Source organism: Rhodamnia argentea, chromosome 1 (genome assembly GCF_020921035.1).
Source record: "Rhodamnia argentea isolate NSW1041297 chromosome 1, ASM2092103v1, whole genome shotgun sequence".
Classification (NCBI taxonomy): Eukaryota; Viridiplantae; Streptophyta; class Magnoliopsida; order Myrtales; family Myrtaceae; genus Rhodamnia; species Rhodamnia argentea.
The window spans coordinates 5,880,308-5,902,845 of record NC_063150.1 but is presented as its reverse complement, the minus strand read 5'-3'; the positions used below and the strand labels follow the sequence as shown (position 1 = coordinate 5,902,845).

Here is a 22,538-nt window from a genome sequence, read left to right as displayed (position 1 = left end):
CTGCTGCAAAAAAAGTGCAGACGAAACAAAGAAAATGGCGGGTGTACTGCTGCCTACTCTTTCTAGACAGATGGTGTGCTTGCATTACAGTCATCAGCATTTTGATGTGTGCTTGTAAGCGGCCATAGTGTGCTCAGAGTGATGAAGGCACGAGTCCTAACTACACCAGGTAGTTGCCTATGGGGGAGGTCTTCTTCTCCATTTCCATCACTCCTTGCAGCTTATTCCTCAATGGAGCATGGTCGATGTACAGTCATTTTAGAGGTGACTAACCTGTAAGATTCTTTTGCTCACTGATGCAGTTCTGTGTCTACTCATTTCATGCTTTAATGCCCTTCACCAGACCAAGAAGGGAAGTGCCACTTATAAACATGGCTATACAAGGGAAGTGAAGTAATTGTTCATGCATTAGAATGCTAAATCACAGCTTTGATGAATTAAAACCCCCAGGGACTTTTTCATATGCACGGCCACATAAAATATCTTTTACACAGGTCGAGTTTAGGCCTTTAGAAATCGCAATGACAGAAATGAATCTACATATAAAAACTATCATCTCAAACCAGACTGTGTAAACACAATCTGATAAACTAATTACAAAAAAACAAGATATGAAGCTGTTTCGTTCAACTTATTCAGTACATCCATAACACAAGAAGCAAACGTTCATGCAACATCACAACCGGAAAATTCTTGCCTAGTCCCAGGCCCACTGGACTGAGTCCATCCTAGCCTTTGATTTTGTAAGACCTACACGTGAGGCCCACGTGGGGCTCACAACCCAGGAATTAAAGAGAACTTCCGGAGTTCTCCACAATTTCAGGGTTATTGCAGTAAACGTAAGTCCTTTTGCCCCTCCCAGTAGTCGTGGCCAAAGCAGCGAAACCAGGGTAGCCATGATGAGCCTTCGCCAAGCATATCTTGGCCATGAAACTGAATTGCTTGTTTCCGACAATGAAAGGTTGTGCGGCATACTCCTCAATTGGCATCCACTGTCATCAAGACGAATTCCATCTAGTTCAGTTCATAAATTTGGCCAAAGAAAGAACTAATGAATTATCATCTTTCAACACCCCTAGTAAATGGGTGGATTGGAACAGATATTCAGTTAAGCCAATCATCGTTGATGTGCTTAAGAAATTAGACATCGAGTTTTACTAGATTCATCGTTTAGCACAAATGAGCAAGAATGCAAGATTCAAGCACACAGCCGAGTGTTGTACAAGACCAGCCCAAGCAATGATTAAATTATACTTCCACCAAAATCAAGAAGATATGCAAGTCTGCAATTTACCCGGGCTGCCTCGATCTCTACATTCTGTTTCTCAATAGCAGATGATTCTGGATGAAGCAGGCAAAGGAAGAACAAATCTGACTTTGTGAAGAATGATTTGTGGCTTTGCCTGCGATCGAACATAAGAGATAGTATGTGAGAAAAGCGAAAGCAAATTCGAACATCAGAAGGCTAAACACAGAAATCTAAATGAGGACCAAAACTATTGATACACCACAATCTGAAATACAGGATCTTCTTTACCTGAAACAGAGGATTTCGACGAATTTAGTGTCTACCTGTAGAGCATAAAAGAATAAGGCTTTAATTGGAATTCTCAAGGTGAAATGCCTCAGAGAATCAGCTTTCTATACGACATAGAACTCATCACTTACTCCTGTCTCTTCCTTTACTTCCCTGACAACAGCTTGACATATATCCTCACCCTACGGAGATAGAGTCACAGTCAAACCATTGCAATACATATTGATACTTCTTATGTAGCACTTGATGTCTTAAACAAACTCACCTCGTTCACAACTCCAGTGGGGTGTTTCCATACACCCGTACCTTGGAACCTTCCAGTATGCTCTTGGACTACAAGCATCTAGAAAGGGAGGCATGTTATTTAAATTCTTTGAAGCATTGAGTGTCTGGTTGCATTAGAATCACGATGAAAACAAGGTAAGGCAGAGCAAAGGCGTGCATATGTTTTCTTCCCAGGAGAAATTAGCGTGGTCCTATCTATCCTTCTGAAGGATTTAATGCCTATCAAGCAGGCTGATTTCATGAACTGCACATCTCTAGTCTTACTGAAGTGTCCGGTCCGACTCCGAACTTCTAAGAACAACTGAATGAGCAAATCCAATGTTACATTTCTATCTTTTTACATCTTCCTATTAGATAGTCTTAAAAAGGGCAAATGCAAGAAGTGGGACAATGGCAAGGTAGAAAGTTACCTCTCCTTTACCATTCAAGACAAAAGCACCAACGCCCACTCTATGTGAAGCATTCACAGGAATAGTATCAGTGGTCTCAGGAAGCCAGCGAACAAGCATCAAGTAATTCGGTTCAGCATGATGGTACCTAAATCCTTCCTGCCAAATTACCAGACTATATTTCAATGAACCGTCTATTCCATACTTAAACCAATCAAACTTTCTGCTAGAAAGCGATTTAACAAGTATCGGCTGTCAAGGTGAAGTAAATCTCACAGGGGCCAATACTAATTCTTTGCCAAGAAAACACATTTATATGTACCTTCACTATAATGTCAACAAGATGTGAATATTCAATAGGCAATTTGATCCACACACCCGTCTTCCCCTACAACCAAAAGATACCCAATAAGAAGAAACACAGTAGAACAGAGTGGTATTCTTACAAATCGAGAAAGAATTGACAAGCCTGATGAAGCACAGGTCCAGCACCTGTTGTGTCCAGCTTGATATTGAAGCTCGGAGCAAAGGGGCAAAGACATCCGCATCCATATGCTCCTTCATCTCCACTATGACTCCTCCATATGAATCCTGAGACCCATCGAGCAGTTGAATCTGCTCGATCCCACCATCATCATTTTCAGCCATGCCTGGCCTCTGAGCTGATGATGCGCTCATGGACGTGTATCTGATGGCAAATGGCACTCTAGGAGTGAAACCTGGACAAATGAAGCCACGATTCATCCACTGATTTACATCGGAAACAAATTTTCCAGCTCAAAAGTAAAGTAATAAACCCTAATAGAAAATACCCAGAACCCTATTATTAAAAAAGGAGGAGGAGGAAGAAGACTTCAATAGACTCCGGCTTAAAAAGTAAACTCGTCTCCCAAACACTCCCTTGGGTGATGTTTCCTTGTCTCCTTGAATTCTCCTGTACTGTTTCTCGCTATATGTGTCCAGAAACAGCCATGAACCTCACTATTCACTCATCCAGCATTCCAGTGGATACGCAAAGCCCAAGAGCATCAAGACAGCGAAACCCACGAAGAAAAATAAAAACTTTCTGGTAAAAAGAGAACCAAACACAAAAACCAACCAAAATTGCGAATGTCCATCAATCAAGCATATAAAGAAACGCAGAAGGTGGGCACTTTGGGCAAGCTTTATTAGGGGTGAGCGGTTCCCGGTACGGTCCGATCCCCATCAAAAATCAGGAACCGGACCGGTGGTCCCGGTTCCCACTTTTCGGAACCGCGGACCTGACCGGCCACGCTTGGAACCGGGAACCGGACCGGACCTTTGGTCCGGTCCGGTTCCAGGGCGGTTCCAAGTGTTTCTAGTCCGCGGTTTCAAAAAATAGATACACACTTTGTAGACGGTGCCAATGAAGTTTGAGGCGAGACAAGCGGTAAGATGACTCAAGGCTCGTCTGTGTAACGAAATAAGTGGAGATTGGACAGTGTAAAGGTAAGAAAAAATGTTTGAGGCACTACGTTGAAGTAAAGAAATCCTAAAAGACCTAAACCTAAACAACAAGTAAACGTTAGGTTTATCTTTTAAAAAAATTTAAAAAAAGAGGACCGGTCCGGTCCGGGGCCTTGGAACCGGGAACTGGACCGCCCGGTTAACGGTTCCAATTTTAGGAACTGGGAACCGGACCGGATGCCCCTAAAATCGGTAACCGGATCATTGGTCCCGGTCCGGTCCGGGCAGTCTTTTTTGCTCACCCCTGGGCTTTATCGTGGTCACCGACGATGGATTAAATAACGAAAACTCCAGAAAACCAATGCGACGATTCACGCGTACCCACTAAATCCTTTCGCTTGCAAGGAGTCAGAGCACTGAAAAAGTGGCCTTGGACAGCTGGTCTTGGTACGGAGATCTGGTGCGCGAGGAGGAGTGGGTTGAAAGGCCTGATGTTTCTGAGCCTCAGCGCAAACATCAAGTGGGTGGAGATGAGTGTTTTTTCAGCGTATTCTGATCGCTCCAACGGCTAAAGGAGAAGCGAAGTGAAGGATGAGACGGAAACTGTAACTATATAAAGGCATCTGGGTCTGCGAAGTTGAAGGGATGCCAAGGAATGGCGTGTCCTCTGGTCTTCGAAGATTTGCAGTGAACGTTCGTGCTCTGGTTCCAAACCTCCGCAGACACGGAACCGAAGGAAATTGCAGGAATGCCTAGGCAGTGCGGGCAACGTACCTGCAGTTGCAGAGACCGAGTACGGAGAAGACTCGCCTCGAAAGAATTAGAATTTGAAACGTTCTGGGTCGTCGTCTTTGTCAATTGGCGATTGGTCTTCTCCCTTGTACACGGCAAGAACGACAAAAGAATAATGAGAGTTATTATTAAGGGTTAATACCACAAAAATTTGACCCAAAAAAAAAAAAAATATCGCAAAAAACTCCAAACTGATATACATATAATAAATTTATTTTAAATTATTTTTTTACTATAAAAAATTCTAAATTGATACAATTGTAATAAATTTATCCCAAATTGATACATCTATAACAAATTTACCATCAGTCAATTTTTGTTAAATTTAATCATTAAATTACTGAGTTGGATGACACGTGACGGTTAGCGGACGTATCTGTTTGAGATTTCTACCCAATTTCTGATTTTTCGTGGCATTAGATCAATTTAATGGAGGGTAATTTACCACAGATATACCAATTTAAAATTTTTCGTAATCAAAAAAATAATTTTTTTGTAAACTTATCACAAGTGTATCACTTTAGGGTTTTTGATGGTCAACAAGTACTTTGAGATAAATTTGTCATATGTGTATCAATTTGAAACTTTATGTGATCAAAATAATAGTTTGGAGTAAATTTGTCACAAGCGTACCGGTTTGGGATTTTTCGTGATATTAACCATATAATAAATCACGTTAGACATACGAAATGTTAGAGATATATTTGTAGGTCTATACCACAAAAAATCCTAAACGGGTACATCTGTCACAAATTTATTCCAAATTAATTTTTTACCACAAAAAAAAGTCAAATTAGTGCACGTATGACAAATTTAGCCCAAACTACTTTTTTAACCATAAAAAATCCCAAATTAGTACGTAGGTGGCAAATTTACCATAAGTTAATTTTTGCTAAGTTGAATTTATGCCATGAATCGCAAATCGGTACACATGTGACAAACGGAAGGTCAAAATCTCAAACCGATACACCCGTCAATCGTTATGTATCATATAACTCAACAATTTAATGATAAATTTTAACGAAAACTAACATAGAGTAAATTTATCATGCGCATATCAATTTGAAATTTATGGTGGTCAAAAAATTAATTTAGGATAAATTTATTACTGATTTATCAATTGAGGGTTTTTCATTATACTAATCTTATATAAATAATAGGCTTTACATGATGATTACATAAAATAACACAATTATTTACGCCAAAACATAGCTCTTTGTGTTCAACACCAAGTCGGTTTGGTCGAATACAGAGTTTGGTGAAGAGATCGATATAATTATCAATGAGCGATGTGATAGTCACCGACAGTTATACAACGAAGTAATCGACAGTGGTAAAACTAATCGGTGACTCTGAATAACGATCATCGATGAACATAATATATAATTATTGAGACACGATAGTAAGTGGTTTAAGTGGTTGACAAACATATCTATTTGATGATAAAAACCGACGTGGCCGGTGTCATAGCAAAATTGGCTAAGTGCTACACGCGGTTACAACTGCTTAAGACCTACAAGTTATCCTTGCGTGATAACATGAAAGGAAATCGAGGTAAGTGAAAGCAAAAGGGATTGCTTATCGTCGTTTCATTTCCCAGGCCTTCCTTTTACGTGTCTTGATTTCGCGATGGTAAAGACCTCGGAAGTTTCGATCTCGGGACCGAGACAAATGAATGGTTCGAGCTTGGAATTTTAGGGAGTCTCTCGTCGATAGATGTTCTTGGAGCGCGTATGGGGGCAGAGTCAACAGTTGACCGCGAGGGTCGAAGTCTAGGACGACGACGTATGGCAGGGGACGCGTTCCGCCATCTTCCTTTTTTGTTCCCGGTAACTTCATGAAACCTACCCGAGTCAAATTAAACTTAAAAATTACGTCGTTCTCAGGAGAGGCACCTGTACATTTCCGATCCGCGATTAATCAACGGCGTTCGGTAGGAATCGATAGATAAAAGGATAAAAATAGTCCGTAGTTGTCCTAACTCTTTCAGTTTATTTCGGGGAAGATTATCAAAAAGATCATAAATTTATTATAATTGTGTCAATTCAATCATAAACCTTTTTTTTTATCGTAAATAGAGTATTAAAAATTTTGCATTTGTGCAAATTTAGTCAACTTGATCGGGGTGACGTTAATGTGTGCAATTTTAATATTTTTAAAATTTGTGAGTATTTTTTTTTCTTTTTCTTTTTTTCCTCTTTTCCCACCGTGACCGGCGAGGGCTTCGCGGCCATGCTTTAGACCATCACGAGGTGCGGCAGCAAGTGAGGTCACCTTCGCCCTCGATCGGCAAGGCTAGGGGAAGGCTTCACGGCCCTGTCCGGTGGCCGACGAGCTCCAACGACCCTCACCGGACACAAATTACAATAAGTTTATGACTTTTATGGTAAATTTTTTCGTTTATTCCACGGTGGTGGGGGCACTATCCAGCTGCCGATGAGGGTCGGACCGTCATTGGTGTCTCGGCCCATCGTTGCCGCAGCCTGTGCCCACATACAGAGAAGAAGGGGGCGGCATGATCAAGTGACCAGGCGAGCCCTCCCTGGTGCATGGGGGTGGTGCGGCCACCTCTTTTTCGCAACCGCAGCCCATCCCCTTCCCTCTGCCGGTGCTTATTCGTTTATTTTTATTTTCTTCAGAATTCTATTTTCAATATGAAATTTATATTAGTACAATCAGCATTTAACGGCAACGTAACAGGCATTTCATCATTTCCGTTAAAGTTTTTTCAACGGAACGACCAGCTCGAACGAGTCGACAAAAAAAAAAAAACAAATCAAAGGTTTGGTCCAAGTCCGACAAATTGAAAACAACAATTGAGGACGGTCGGTGTCTTTATTCCCAAGACGTTGGGCTGTAGACGTGCAAAAAGCAATATATTCCAAGCGAACGTGTACGTCATGTGCTAATAATATTGAGAATATGATTGATTTTAATACTTTCAAGGGGAAATACACGCATTAATATGAACGTAGGAAAATGAAAATGCGACCATAAAAAAAAAAAGAAGATAACAAAATAAATATAATATTCATCTCATAAGAGGTTCGAATGGATTTAGGGAGGTGAAGCAACACGGTTCGTTGAGGGGAAGTGAGTTTCGCCTATGGGCTTTGGCAGCCCAGTTTGAAATTTAGTGGGCCTCTCTATAATACATTGTTCTCGAATCTGATCGGTTTGATTTTCATCTCGACCTTCCTTCATCGAGTTTTTTTTTTTTCATAAGTGGAGCTGAACCTGTGTTTTAGTGAGGTTTATCTTTGATCTCTTGTGAATTTCGCCCGCATTGCAAAGAATGGTGTTCTTGATGTTGTAACCGATTTGTTCACCCAATTTGTTGATAGTAAAGATTTTGGGTGGACTTCCGTCCGATGGTATCTTTTTTTCTTTTTTTTATCTCCTCATGTCGAGGAGATTTTTCAAGCAAAAATTGTTTTGTATTCGTGGTTGCTTGGTGTTTATATTTTGGCGCCAGCAGTGTTCTAACGACAGGAGCATGCCTCCGTGGACTCGGGTCCGGGGCCCGGGGTCCCTTGTCCACACAATGAGGACGGTGGTGGTGGTGGTGACGGAGTTCAAGTTGGATTTTTCCAATTCTGAACTTTGATTCTCTGGCTACACGAATTATTCCTCAGGATCCCCACTGACCATTAAAGCGTCGTCCAGTTAATTCATTTTGCTATGCTAGACCAGAAACCCAATGAGCATTGTTATTCTACAGGCGAAGTCCCGCTAAGCATGATGGATCGAATGTGTTTCTCTGGGCCGTTTTTAGGATGGCCCAGGTCATGGGCCCTCAGTTTGCTATTGGGCCGATATTGGGCCTTTTGTCCTTACACAGGCGTGGGTTTGAAATTGGACATTGTCGCGACCTAAAAACCAGGTTTCTAAGCTAATGGATTATCAAGCTAATTATCTAATTAACTTAACTCGGACTCTCCCAAGTCCATACCAAGTCGCAACTTATGGTTCACTATTTAATAAGCAAAAAGATTTTCAAATTGGAGTCGCCACTAATCATTTTATGGTAGGCTGATTAGTCACCTAAATAAAGTATCGGGAGAAATACTTTATTCCTACGAACCAGAGATTCATTGAGTTTAGGAACTTGGTTACGCTAATATTTCTATTAACGCCCTTTCGGTACCTTTCATTTCAATGAAAATTATCTGAGTCGGCAACTTTCAAAGATTGTGATTTAAAGTTCCAAAGGTGTATTTTTTATTTTTTTTAAATGAATGATGCGATGCAATGCATGAATGTAATTGTATTTTAAGAACACAATTCTAATGACTTGATAAATGGTGGCTATCCTAGCACGACATGAATGCGTGATGGTTTTTTTTTTTAAGTTTTTGAATCCTAATGACATGCAAAGCAACATGAATTCTAACCTACATGTTATGCAAAAATGACATGAATTTAATCTAAATGACGTGTTATATTAGACTAGACTAATCTACTAATTTAAAATGAACGAGCCTTATTCTAAATGACATATGAATGTGACATGACATCAATGACTTATCAAGTTTATGACATAACGTATAATACGACACGTAAAAATAACGTGACAAAATGACATGCCGAACCATAGGATATGTCAAACTTTAATGACGTGGCAAAATATATGACGTGACTAATCAATGCGACATGAAAATGACATAGTGATTATGCAACTAGGCCTAAACGACGTGCATATGTAAAATGAATGTGTTCAATCTACATGAATAGAATGTTCTAAACTATATGCAATCTACATGAATGAGATATTTTTGGTGTTTCGAATGGATTTTTTTTTTATTTTTTATTTTACGTGACAAATCAAATCATGCATGTTCATTTATGAAAATATCTTACGATTCGAATTAGGTAACGGATTGGATCGAGGAATCAAATCCGGTGGTTAAGATTATATATCTCAATCCCCGTGCCATCGAGACAAATCTCGGGATCGAGATTAGTCCGAATTTGCACGTTGTTGGTAGGGAATCACCCTTCTAATTCGAAACGGTTGTCTAATCTATAAAACATGCTAACGATGCCGAAAAAATCGGATAGGCAATTATCATATATTGCAATATCAATGGATAAGACTTGCCCAAACATAGCTAAAATTTTCCTAAACGAAAATCATCCAATATTCTCATAATAATAATAAAAAAAAGAAATGAAATATGAAGAAATCGAATTTTACCTAATCTGAAAAAAATTCAGATTTTCGTTCCTCGTTTGGATCCAGATGGGACTTGCGGATGAAGATCGGCTCAAACGAGGGACTCGCGCTGGACTTGATGGTGGCGCCGCCGATGGAGGTCAGTAGCGGTTCATCAATGCTGCAAGCATCATCCGAATCATTGCAGGCGATGCTCCTTCGCTAGACTTGGATTGTTTGAGCTTTCGTGCGGGGGAGTTTGTCACAAGGGAGGATCAGTGCATTAACGAGCTTGGAATGGAGGAGGGTTTCGACCCTTGCGGGAAAACCTTCGAACTCCGTCTCGAACTCATTTCGTTTTTCCCCAAGTTTTCTGAGCCCTCCCTCTTTTCTACCTTCACTGAACGAAGCTCTCTCTCTCACTTTTCTGCACTAACATATTATCCCCTTTCTCTATTCTTTTTTTGTTCTTCACACTGGACGAAGCCCCCCTGCTCACACTTCTCTCTTTCTCTAGCTGGACGAAACTCACTCTGTTTTTAAACAAAACCTCATCCAACTTTTCTGCCCCTGTGATACTTTTTCGAGGAAGTCTTCCCTCTTACTCTTCTCTCTCTCCGAAAACCCTTTTTGGACGAATCCCTCTCTTTTTCAACGAAAGCCCCCCCCCCTTCTGCACAATAATCCTCTCCCGTCCCCCAGTGAAGAAGGACGTGAGTTCCTTTTATAGACAAAGACCGCTTGAGCTTTTTTTTCAAAAACAGATCAGATTTCTCTATGTATCTTTAGGGAAGTACAAAACTGTTGGAGCTGTTTTGATATGTGAGGATTTTCCGAGAATTTCGTGCTTTCACCTTGCAATCTATTCGGTTTTCTTTTTCGTATCTTTTGGGATTTGGACGTGTGAAAACCTCCCCCGCTTTGCAAATTGAAATCTATTCTGTTTAAGATCTATTCTGGAGAAATCAATTCTGGTTCTCCAAATCTCCCCTTCTCTAACTGATATCACTTTGATGGCGACAAGTTCTGACATCCTTCTATCTCTAGCCTTATAAACAGCACCATATGAACCTTAGAAGATATCCTACTGGCCAACCTAGCCCCTGCATGTCCCTGCGAAGAAAAGGATTCACTTCCTTTGGTTGAATCCTTTCAAAACTACCACTACCAATCCTCCTCACTACCGTCCCGCTAATGGAGTCCCTATCATTCAGTTTCACCGCAGACGTCAAGAAACCTTCGACAATGTCCTTCTCGTTGTCATCTTCGAAACGTAATGCATAAAATAAACTATCCTATATAAAAAATGATTTGAATATTTTTTCTAGGGACTAAAGTTAGTCCCTAATTTTTATGCAAAAATTCATGACTAAAGAGAATAGCCAAAATTTAGATGTCAACAGACATGCGATGGACCGTTCCATGTCATGTCGTCCCATTCCCTTCAACCCCTCCTAGCTCTTCTAGGGATTTCCAAAGGAAATTTTCCGACTTGTGAGTACGTAGCTAATTATTCGTCGCATGATCGGTAATTTTCTACAAGAAATTTCGACTTTCAATCTATCGAAATAATCACTAGTTTACATGATTAATAACTCATCGAATGAAAAAACCGATTTTTTTTTTTATTGATTCTTATAATCCGGTACTTAAAAGGAAAAAAGAAAAGATGATGAGTTTCGACATAACTAATGTTTTATGCAATATTAATAGTTAGTTTTGATGTAGGTGACTAAGACTTTACACGAGGTTAGTCACTAATTCACGTGACTAGTGAATTTTTTTTGGATTAAAAAAAAATCAATAGCGACCCTATTAATTTAAAAAAAGAAATGTTGGTTACCGGCAAACAAAAAAGGTTAATCCAACCACGTGGTCTAGAAAGGAACAAATCAATGTTTCCTTTGGTCAGCAGGAGCACATGCATATGCTAATCGTGTAGCTGGTAGAAAGTTATTGGTAGCCGTCTGGTCAATTTTAGCCTCCAACTTCACATGGCACATGTGCGCATTGGAAACATGCGATGATAAAACAGCTCATGGAGTCGAGAAAATCTTCTCCTTTTCGGATTTCATGTTCCAATTGGGAGTTGGGACATGCGATGTGTTCTTACGTGCCGAATTTGAGGAAAAGAGCCAAATAGACTCGATATGTAAGTCTCGAAAGCCGATTTTATATTACATAAGCCGTAACTATAAATCACGATAAAAGACGGTGGATGTTCTCCCCGAGCTTTCTTTGTTTCGTTCGGAACCGAGCGATCACGATTGATTTAATAAAAGGGATCTTTTGGTTTTCCATTTCGAAGATGTCAAGGTCAATTAAGCCTCACTTAATGGTCGCTTATGCCAATTTCTTAATTTAAAATCTGGCAACTTGATCCCCGCAAATCACGTTAGCAAGTGCTCCGCATCGGGGTTAGGTGGGTCCTACTCGAGGCGCTTGTCACATGCCCCACGTGGCGGCACCGGGACTGGGTGGGGGCCGATTTTTTTTTTGCGACAGCGGCCGCGACACGTTCGCATCCTCGCCAAGCAACCCCAACAGTTACTCTTCGTCCCGAAAACCCGAACAAACGGGAGCCAACCAAGCGAATGGCGGTCGTCGAAAGATTCTACTTGCATCGTCACGAACGGAAACAATATCGATTTCCTCAAATATCAAACTCGTCGTTTACCGAATACCAGAAACAGAAAGGAAGAAAGTGAAGAAAAAGACGGAGCAGTCCCACAAGAACAAACGCTCTGGTGTTCTGGTGTTTCGAGTTTGGACCGAGCAAAGAGTGCACGCCAGTGCTTCTCGAGGCAGGCCACTCGGTCCCTCACGACCGTTTTGTCTTCCTTCCTTGCTCCATCGGCAGTCACCTGCTTGAGCTATTCTTTGACGCCACACCCACCAATTTGAACTATTATATTAAGGCCAGACCAATCTCATTCTCGCTCCCACTCTCTCTGAGCTCATCGTCAGACTGCAAAGGTCGGATCTTGAAGTGTAAGCAGGATTGAGGATCTGAATCATTTTGACATACCCACGTAATGATTCCTCTGTTTCTTTTTTCCTTGGTGTCCTGTCTTTCTTCTGGTCTGTTTCTGTTTCCAGAATATAACTAGGGGGAAGGCGACTTTTGTTTCTTGTGGGGGGGCTTTCTGCGATTGTGTTGCTGATTGCGATTCCGTAACTTCGACTTTCTTTCTTGTTGTATAGCCTCTTCTTGATCAAAATTGCAAGTTGACTGCATCTAATGGCCTCTCGAATTTAATCAGTCTCCATCTTTTCCAATCATGTGTTTTACTTTTCGACTCACCTGTCGAATTTTACAGGCATTGATTTTTGCTAAATGGCGGCAATACTGGCTTCTCAGAGCTGTTATTGCCGGGACACCGAGGTGATGAATCAAGGAAGAACGAATAATGATTTAAGCTTTTCGAGTTCCCTATCAAATCAAATCCCGAAACTTGAGAGAAAAGTGCGCAATGTGAACTGTGGCAATAGAGTTCATAGGTTTCGGGTGATTATGAGACAGACCGACTCTCCGGCTAGATTGGGTACCAATGGAAGAGCCGTCAAGATGGTGCCCGCGAGCGAGGTAATGAAGAGGAACGCCCCGAATGGGAGAAACAAAATAGAGACAGTGAATGGTTCGAAGCAAGTTCTTAATGGGGTGAGCATAGTAAAGAGGAAACCTACCCTGTCCCTTGTCAAGACTCCAAAAGTTCGAGGCACTGAACAGTTTCCGCCCGAGGATGAGCTCAAGGTTTTGCCGTCAGACGAAGGATTCAGTTGGGCCAATGAAAACTATAGCTCCTGGCAGAGGAACATAGATGTTTGGTCCTTTGTTCTATCTCTGCGTGTCCGCGTTTTGCTCGACAATGCAACATGGGCTTATTTGGGAGGCATTTCAGAAGACAAGCAGGTGTGGTTCAAGGTTTTTGGATGCTCTTTACAACTGTTGGTACTTCTATTTTCTATTTTGAGGTGCTAATTGACATTCACCACTCAGAAAAACAGGCGACGAAAAACTGCTTCCTGGCTGCGGGAGCGTGTGCTGCAGCTGGGTCCGACCTTCATTAAACTTGGCCAGTTATCTTCGACGAGGTCCGACCTATTTCCACGTGAATTTGTGGATGAGCTTGCCAAGTTGCAGGTATGCCATGGTTCTTGATTCTGATATGATTGCTTTTAAGAAGGACTTTGTTCTCTTGCTCTTCTGCTTTTGCCTGGGATTTTTTCGGGTGGCTCTACATCGACCCACTATTACACAACATTTTGCATCTATACCATTTGCAATATGAAACAAATCTTCTTTTCAATCCAGGACAGAGTTCCCGCCTTCTCGCCCAAGAAAGCTAGAGAGTTCATCGAGAGTGAACTGGGAGCTCCAGTTGATGTCATCTTTAAGGAGTTTGAGGATCAACCCATTGCTGCTGCTAGTCTTGGTCAGGTGTTTGATCCGTTTTTATTTTCTAACTCTTCCTTAGTTCCTTGGACGTTTTTAGATACTTGGTTTACTTCCCTGTATGACAGTGAGAAACGTTTTTATCGATTAGGATTAAAACCAGCAGAAAGTCATGATTTTCCATGTTCTGTAGTCAACATCCTCATCATAGTAATTCTTTCTTGATAATTGTATACTACTCGTTTGACGTTGGAAAGATCTTGTACTTAGGTACATCGAGCTATACTTCATAATGGAGAGAAAGTAGTAGTAAAGGTTCAAAGACCAGGCTTGAAGAAGCTTTTCGACATTGATTTGCGTAAGTGAGAGCTCTTTTCAAATTATCAGCTTTGGATAAAATATCTTGTACCATGAATGTTTATGCTTCATTCCTCTCCTTTCTTTCCTTATGGGCATCACCAAGTGTTGTTCCCAACATGCGGGGTGTTATAAATGAGCTGTTAGATGTGGATTTAGCTGTCTGAATTTATGCATGATATTAGCCGAAGAGACTTCATCCTGTGCCCTGGTCGTTGCATTCATCTTCTGCCATACAGCAAATAAATTTGCTTATATTCTTCTAATGCTTGGTTCCATAAATTCTCTTTCTTGAGCACGCTCAGGGCTCTGCATTTGCTCATGTGACAGCATTTAAGTTGCCAAAATGACAAGGGTGACAAGGGTGCTCGCCGCTTTTTCTTTTGAGCAGCTAAAAGTAATAGCTCTGCACTTGCATGAAACTTCTTACTACCATGAAGTTCAGTGCTCTGATGTAGTAGTTTTGGGTAATAGTACTGATATGGCATTAATAGGACAATATTATGAACATTATGAGCAATTATTTGTTAGATTGCTTTGACGGTTTCTTTGATGCCTCTGACTTCTTTTTCCTTGCCAGGCAATTTGAAGCTCATTGCAGAGTACTTTCAGAGAAGTGAAACTCTTGGGGGTCCAACAAGGGACTGGATTGGTATTTATGAAGAATGTTCGATGTGAGATTAATAAATCAACATACTACTTTGTCATTGGGTTGTGCCTTTGTTATATACCTTCATTCCCCTTCTTACTTTAGCGGTGTTTATTTACTTGTCAATGTGTTGGCACCATTCTCATTTTAAGCGGTCGAAAGATGCAATTCTTCTCATCCATGTTCACTGTGCTGTTCAGTAGGATAACAGAGCTCTTGCTTCTTTGCCTTGTCTAGCAAGTTCTATGTTATGCATTTTGTTTTTTTGAGTTGAACGGTTGAACTTTGTTCATTTCAGGATTTTGTTTGAAGAGATAGATTACATCAATGAAGGCAAAAATGCTGATAAATTCCGCCGAGATTTTCGGAATGTTAAGTGGGTCCGAGTGCCTGTAGGTTTTCCCTCTACAGCTTACCAACTACTTTAGCCATGTATTTTGCTACTGCTACTTACACATGGAGATGCATTTAACTTTCACAGACAGTGCAGCCATTGTTATTCTGTTCTTTTGGCTTCTCGGTACTGTAAAATGATTCTTTGTTTCTTTTGTTGCAGCTGGTTTACTGGGATTATACTGCGTCGAAGGTGTTGACCTTGGAGTATGTACCAGGTTTTTGCTGAGACCACAATTTCATTTTGGTTCAAGACAATATCATCTATATTAACAGTATGGCCACTTCTGGCTCATGTATCTTGGTTATACTGTTGTAGGTGTTAAGATTGATCGGCTAAATCTGCTTGATTCACGTGGTTTTGATCGCTCTCGCATTTCTTCACGTGCTATTGAAGCATATCTGATTCAGGTACAGAACCCTAAAACCGGTATTTTAAGTCCAGTTCTTGATGGTGAAAGCCATATGCAGTTTTTGTTGGTCGATTCCATCAGACAGCTGGATGATGTCATGAAATAAAATGATGCAGATACTGAAAACTGGTTTCTTTCATGCTGATCCCCACCCTGGAAATCTTGCTATTGACGTGGATGAAGCGATCATCTACTACGATTTTGGAATGATGGGGGAGATCAAATCTTTCACCCGCGAAAGGTTGCTTGAACTTTTCTATGCTGTCTATGAGAAAGATGCAAAAAAGGTTTGTGCAGATCACTTATCAGTGCAAATAAACTTGTTATGCCTGCTTCCAAAACTTAATTATCCATCTTTCATTAGATGCTAATGATACCACAAACATATGCAAACTTAGGAATGTTCAAAACCACAATGAATTGGCTTCACTGGTTATGCTGCATTGCTGAAGTTAATCTCACGAGCAGTGATTGCACAGGTTATGCATAGCCTTATTGATCTTGGAGCGCTTCAGCCGACCGGAGACCTGTCATCGGTATGCAATGCGTTTTGCTTGGGAAGGCGATGAATTGGTTGTTGTTCTTGAACTGTGTTGCTTTGAGATTTTGTGTCACCAATTCTTGAATGTTCTTCAGGTGAGGAGGTCCGTGAAGTTTTTCTTGGACAACTTGTTAAGCCAGACACCGGATCAACAGCAGACATTCGCTGCAATTGGGGAGGTATGCATAAGAGTTGTGCATTTGCTTCACGAGGGAAACCAAATTGAAGTAATATTATTTTACAGCCAAATATAGAGGAAACTGATTCGTGACAGCGATTATATGACAGGATTTGTTTGCAATAGCCCAAGATCAGCCGTTTAGATTTCCATCTACTTTTACCTTTGTCTTGAGGGCATTTTCTACTCTTGAAGGTTCTCTCTCTATCTCTCTTTGTCATCCATTCTTTTCTTGCTACAATGTAAAATGGCTTCCTATGATTCAAATTCGAACGCCCTTCTTTTTCCCTGGTTATTGGATAATTCTTGATGGACAAGCTATGTCCTCTTTTGCCCATAAGAGCAAAATATGCCAATATACTCAAGTCTTCCTTCTGTCTTAAAAGAGATGGCAATATCTAAATGTGATGAGGTTGACCTTTGTGTGTCGTGCTATAACTGTCATATTCATATTGCAGGTATTGGCTACACCCTCGACCCCAATTTTTCCTTTGCAAAGATTGCCGCCCCTTATGCTCAGGTACCACTGTTTTTCCCAGGAGCCAATTTATGGCTTTCTTCTTAGTAGTTTCCTATGATTAGTAACCCGTTTCCACTACCAAATGATAATCATGCGCTCGTGCCTGCAGGAGCTTCTGGATATAAGACAGCGACAACAGACTGGCGTGCAACTCGTGCAGCAGATAAGGAAGCAAGCTGATGATGTATGGTTTTGAGTCCATCTAGATATGAATTTCTGACCATTTGTTTTTCTTATTTGATGAGAATTTGTACTGAGAGCAACCATGTACACACATTCAGGCCAGAACCTCCACCGTAAGCATGCCTTACAGAGTCCAGCGGATAGAGGAGATTTTGAATCAACTCGAGTCGGGGGATTTAAAACTCAGAGTCCGGGTGCTGGAGGTATTTTACTATTCCTACTTTAACCATGGCATCGATGAATTTGTTACGTTCGCAATTCGTTACTTGACAAGATTTTGGTTAGGCATAGGAGCTCCAAGAGACCCTTTTATCTGCTTCTGATGCCATTAACACAAGTTAACTCCAAGAGCTTGTGAAATGACTGGTTTTCTTCTCGGTTTGTCCAGTCTGAAAGAGCGGCTCAGAAAGCAACGATACTTCAGATGGCCACCATGTATACAGTCTTTGGAGGAACGCTATTAAACTTAGGAGTTACTCTCACTAGCCAAGGCAGTCAGATTTTCGCGAACGGCTCATTCATTGGAGCAGGTTCTTCATCATTCATTAACACCCTCTTTTACATTGAGACAAAATGTTCTTCTTTCCACCATTAATGTTGCTAAATGGTTCTTTTTAAAACCTATGTGCAAATCCAGGAATATTTTTCACATTGTTGTTGAGGTCGATGCAACGGGTGAGGAGGTTGGACAAGTTCGAGAAGATGATATGATCGGCGAGCACCCGAAATCGAAGTGATCTCGCCCCTACAAGGCATCTTAATCTCCATTGTTTAGCATACTACTGTTAACTCATTGTATTCTTGCCCAAGCATAGCTTCTCTACATATAATTTTTTCACTTGACCTGTTCATAGGCTCTGATGCAGAAGATCTAAAATAGGGAAAAAGAGATATGCAATGATAATACTACAGCTTAATTTCTCCACATTGCCAGACATTGGTTCAAATAATAGAAAGAGAGCCTTTTTTGTGCCAAAATCTATGCAGATTCAGTGCCAAAGAAATGAGCCAAATATTGTCCAATCTTCTTCTTTTCGTGGGAATTTTGCTTATCTTTGCATTTATGCATCCCGTGTTTGGACAAATACCCGGGTTTCCGCTCACATCGTACGCGGCCCATGAGTTAGCGGGGGATACTTCAGCGACCCGGGATCGGCTCACATAAAGCGATATCCCTTGTCGACCGAAGAAGAAAACTCTAGACATGTTCGATATTTCATAGTTCTTCTGAATCAAGTGCTTTCACACTATTTCCTCTAATATTTACAGTCTTTCTACTTGATAAATTGTTATAGATTACATGGAAAACGATTACAAAACTCGTCTCATTTTTTTCGATAATTTAAATAGAGTTGAAATCATGTTAACATGTCGTTGTGAGGAGCTATTCTGAACTTTTTTTTGAAAAAAAAAAAAACCGAAATTATGGAGGAAGAAAAGTCCAAGAAGTCATACTAGAAACTCACTCAAATGTCTACTCAACGCTCACTCATTTGTCGAAGCATGATTCACTTGGTCATCAAAGGCCGGTTGAGGAGTCAAAGTAGTTTTCTATCATTGTGTGTAGTCAATGTTTTCCCACCTCATGGCATGGGGTCGTTTGTTCAGTGTACGCAATCGCTAAGGTTGGTGAAGGAAATTGCTTCTTCTTCTTCTTCTTTTTCGCTTTGATTATTTGATAGGGTAAGCTAGGCATTTTTAAAGTGAAAAGAACTTGTAGTTTCACATGGAAGAATCAAACGGATACCATCTTTTTGTAATTTCTCCGTGGTTTTCTAAGTTATATGTTCAATTAAGTGCAATAAACTTAATCGTTTCAACAGACTGTCGAAGTATAGATTAAATGGCCGAATCTCCATATTTCTTCTTGATATTGTTGGTCCCATTTTTTTTTTCGTCTTTTTATTATGTGACTAGGGACGCGTGGGATGCCTAAAGAATGGTAATTCCACCAAAAATTGATGGCATTTAATGTTGGCTTGTTTTCTTTTGGTACGACAACATATATATGGTATTATTACTAAACGGCAAGCTGCTCGAGAGCGACGACTTTGAGTCGAGTCGAGTCCAGTAGGGTAGGGTGATAAGCAATTCATGGGTCAACCTCTTGGGTGTCATTTTTGGTTTCTCAATTAAAGATGTTCAAGCATTTTCATGCGAGTGCTAAAAAGCAATTTTGCCTGCCAAACTCCATTGAAGATGGAATGAGTCGCTGTCAAGTCAGCAAAAGGCACCCGTGACTTTTTAATTTAATAATTAAGTTGGTAGAACTTTGACTTGGGATATCATAAAAATCAAATTGAAATCACAACGTTCCACACGCATAAAAATTCACGCCCTCTTTGTGCCATTTGCCAATTGGACGACTGCGCTCGATCATTGAGAATTCGTAGAAAAATTAATATGTTAAAGTATCTCACATAATTGATTTACGAGATTTCCACACATAATGTGTCCTACATTCATTTATTAGTTTAAGCTTTTTGGCATCTATTCCGGCTTTCGCATGTGCAGTCCTCGATTCATCAAATTTCATGCATCGTTCCTAATCCACTTCCACGAGAGATGGGGGCGTTTAACTATCCTATCCTCATTGTTCGTTTAATATTGCATCGGAGTCAGGTTCGGCCCTTTTTCTACTGTGCATCCACGTGAGAAGAGTGTTGAAATATCTGACATCCTTTGACAATGAGGTTTAAATGTCTCCCTTTGCTTGCAAGTTTACGATTTTGTTCTGCCTCAGATTATTTCGCTTGTCCGTCTGCCCCCACCTGTTTAATTTCATACGACAACAATATTTATGTGTTCTTTATATATGTGTGGTCTCGTTCCATTTATTATTTTAAGCTTTAGATTGAAATTTCTTATACTCTTTTTGTTGGATGTTCCAACGCCATATTCTAAATGCAGGAGGAAGTTGTAGCCGGCCTACTTAAGGTAGGTTTGGTTCAACATTTGAAATGAGTTTTGAAGAAATGCAAATGCCTTCAATTTAAAGGGATTTAGGAAAATGCTAATTACGTTTGGTAAAATCTCATTTGAAAATGGGTTTTGAGTTAAATGGTATTTGGTAAAAATAACATTCCAAAGGGATTTTGAATACAATTTTTTAATTTTTAATTAAAAAATTACCCATTCCCGGACCAACGAAGAAGATAAATAGTAAAAAATGGGGCAAAATCGAAAATATAGGGAATTGATGAGGTTAGTTTTGGAAGGAAAAAAATCTCTTAGCATTGCCAGCATTTGGTCAAATGCTGGCTTAAAGCTAAACCAAATGTTTCAGCATTCTCCCAATAGATTTTGAGGGCTGAAAGCTCATTGAAAATGCCGAACCAAACCCACTCTTAGAAGTCAGTGTGAAGGGAAAGACCAAATTTAAGAAGCATATATCCATTAAAAAGAATTCCACTTCTTGGACCTACGCGAGTCAAGTCAATCAAAGTTGGCTTGGCCATGGCCACTGCAGTTCTTTGCTTGGACTGTTTGCGTTGACTTTGTCATTAGGTGAAACCTTGGGTTGTGGATTTGGACATGTTTTCATGACCCTTTTTTCCTGATCAAAACCCTCCCCCAAAAATAAATCTCAAAAATCACTATTTCGACTTTGAATTCGAAAATTCGATCATCTCGAGTAACTGCATAGAAGGAAAAGTCCAGGTATCGTTCTATTTCTTAAATTTTCTGGCGACATGAATGGCGCTTGCTTTACTAGTCGCGACTCACATTGTTGGGAGTGCGCAGTAAAAAAACCAATACATGGACCAAGATGTCTCAATTTGTTAATTCATGATATGTTTCCGAACCATGAGGCTTGTCCTCGAGAGACGGTCAAGAGGAAGCCTAGTCCAAGCTCCGTCAACATATTTGTTTTTTTTTTTTTGGGTAAGGACCGTCAACATATTTGTTTGGACTCGTGTTTACTCAAAAGTTCAATTCAAGGAATTATGGGCCAATAATTAAGACATATTAACTACTTAACGTCGCACCAATTATCCGATTCATGATTTTTCTAACACAACTCATGCGTATATCTCGACACAAATGACTTCATTAAAAATGCTATTTCTGTTAAGATTCGGCGCCAAATCACAATAAAGTAAAGTGTAAAGCAAGAAAGAAAAATCAACACAAGATTTATCCTGATTTACCCTTAATTTAAGGCTACATCTAACGGAGGATTTCACTATAATTAGTATATCGCAGCTCTCATTACATCACTCAATTACAATCGACAATCAACATATATGTCGATAGTTATTTATGGACTCAAACACAAACAACCGATGGAGACATACGAATTTAAACTATAAAAGTCCTCTGATGCTCATAAATTTAGGGGGCATCCCTACATATCTCGGGGCGGTTCCTCCGGACGCTCACACCTTTATCGGGAGCAGGATTCCGTACTTTTCTGCCCACGATATCAAGCTCATTTATCATCGGAGTTGGGCCGGTAAGCACCTCCCACCCATCTCTCTCGTATTTACATGTCCTGTGACGCCAAATTACTCCTCCATCGGTCCATTGTCATTGCCACCACCAAATCAAATCAATGTCTCTCTCTCTTTCTCTCTCGGTTGTTAAAGCTAAAAACCAATGCGAGGGCATCTACGTGCCCGACAACCGGACTTCCGACACGTGCGAGGCGTCGTTGTCGGGGCGTCACGTGACGAATAAATCGCCGATTTGGCGGGTTGTCCACTTGTTTAGTCGGCGGACGCCTAAAGGAGATGGACGCTGCTGCTCTTTTTTGACTATCCTTACCAACTCCCCCTCCCTCCCCAACATTAAATTTTTGCAGCCCTTTTTGTTTTTGTTTTACATTGCTTGCACTTTTCCTCTTGGACTCTCAAGCGTCTCTGGCCAAACTCATCAAAAAGAGATCTTTCATGATCCAAGAGACACGAGCCCTCAAATCCAACTGCTTAAGAATTCATCCAACGTAGGACCGCTCACGCGCCAATTAAGTTCAAAGGCGAACTCTATCGAAGATAATTCCTAAATTCGAAAGTCTTCTAATACTCTAACTAGCCGCATCGACTCCGAGAGTTAAGTTTGTTATGTTTTGGACAGCGTAGCATAATGTCTCAGTGTGCTTATCGAATGGGTCGGCTTTCGTTCTTACAAATATCATTTTCCGAAACGTTTCTTGTATTCTGAGTTAGAAGTAGCGACTTTTAGCCGAAGGGAGAGAGAACATGGGGAGAAATTGCAGCCGGCTTTAAAACTTTCTCTTCATTTCCTTCCCAGACAAATTTTAAAAAGATATTCCCCGCCCATCTTCAAGCCCCCCTTGTTTCCTCATTTTCTCAAAGCGAA

General features: G+C 40.5%; 2 protein-coding genes across 3 annotated transcripts; one reads left to right on the top strand and one right to left on the bottom strand.

Moving 5' to 3' along the window:
• Nucleotides 1-594: 594 nt before the first annotated feature.
• LOC115754593 (nudix hydrolase 2-like) lies at nucleotides 595-4,539 on the bottom strand. Its single transcript, XM_030693662.2, has 9 exons — nucleotides 4,021-4,539; nucleotides 2,704-2,930; nucleotides 2,534-2,599; nucleotides 2,233-2,370; nucleotides 1,803-1,880; nucleotides 1,669-1,719; nucleotides 1,538-1,572; nucleotides 1,295-1,403; nucleotides 595-992 (listed from the first exon to the last, which is right to left on the bottom strand). Exons 1-9 carry the CDS (start codon nucleotides 4,154-4,156, stop codon nucleotides 789-791), a joined length of 1,044 nt encoding a protein of 347 aa, XP_030549522.1. The 5' UTR covers nucleotides 4,157-4,539; the 3' UTR covers nucleotides 595-788.
• A 7,699-nt stretch (nucleotides 4,540-12,238) lies between these two features.
• On the top strand, nucleotides 12,239-18,239 carry LOC115754588 (protein ACTIVITY OF BC1 COMPLEX KINASE 7, chloroplastic). 2 transcript variants are annotated; one of them, XM_048282733.1, is made up of 18 exons: nucleotides 12,239-12,618; nucleotides 12,907-13,499; nucleotides 13,587-13,730; nucleotides 13,902-14,027; nucleotides 14,253-14,340; nucleotides 14,920-15,013; nucleotides 15,287-15,380; nucleotides 15,545-15,599; nucleotides 15,701-15,792; nucleotides 15,911-16,081; nucleotides 16,274-16,330; nucleotides 16,431-16,514; nucleotides 16,624-16,708; nucleotides 16,972-17,033; nucleotides 17,143-17,217; nucleotides 17,315-17,419; nucleotides 17,605-17,746; nucleotides 17,892-18,239. In XM_048282733.1, the coding sequence occupies exons 2-18, from the start codon at nucleotides 12,924-12,926 to the stop codon at nucleotides 17,951-17,953; spliced, it is 2,112 nt and encodes a 703-aa protein (XP_048138690.1). In that variant the 5' UTR covers nucleotides 12,239-12,618; nucleotides 12,907-12,923; the 3' UTR covers nucleotides 17,954-18,239. The 2 variants fall into 2 exon arrangements, with proteins under 2 accessions (XP_048138690.1, XP_030549519.1); XM_030693659.2 differs by having other exon boundaries at nucleotides 12,250-12,618; nucleotides 17,854-18,239.
• Nucleotides 18,240-22,538: the final 4,299 nt, after the last annotated feature.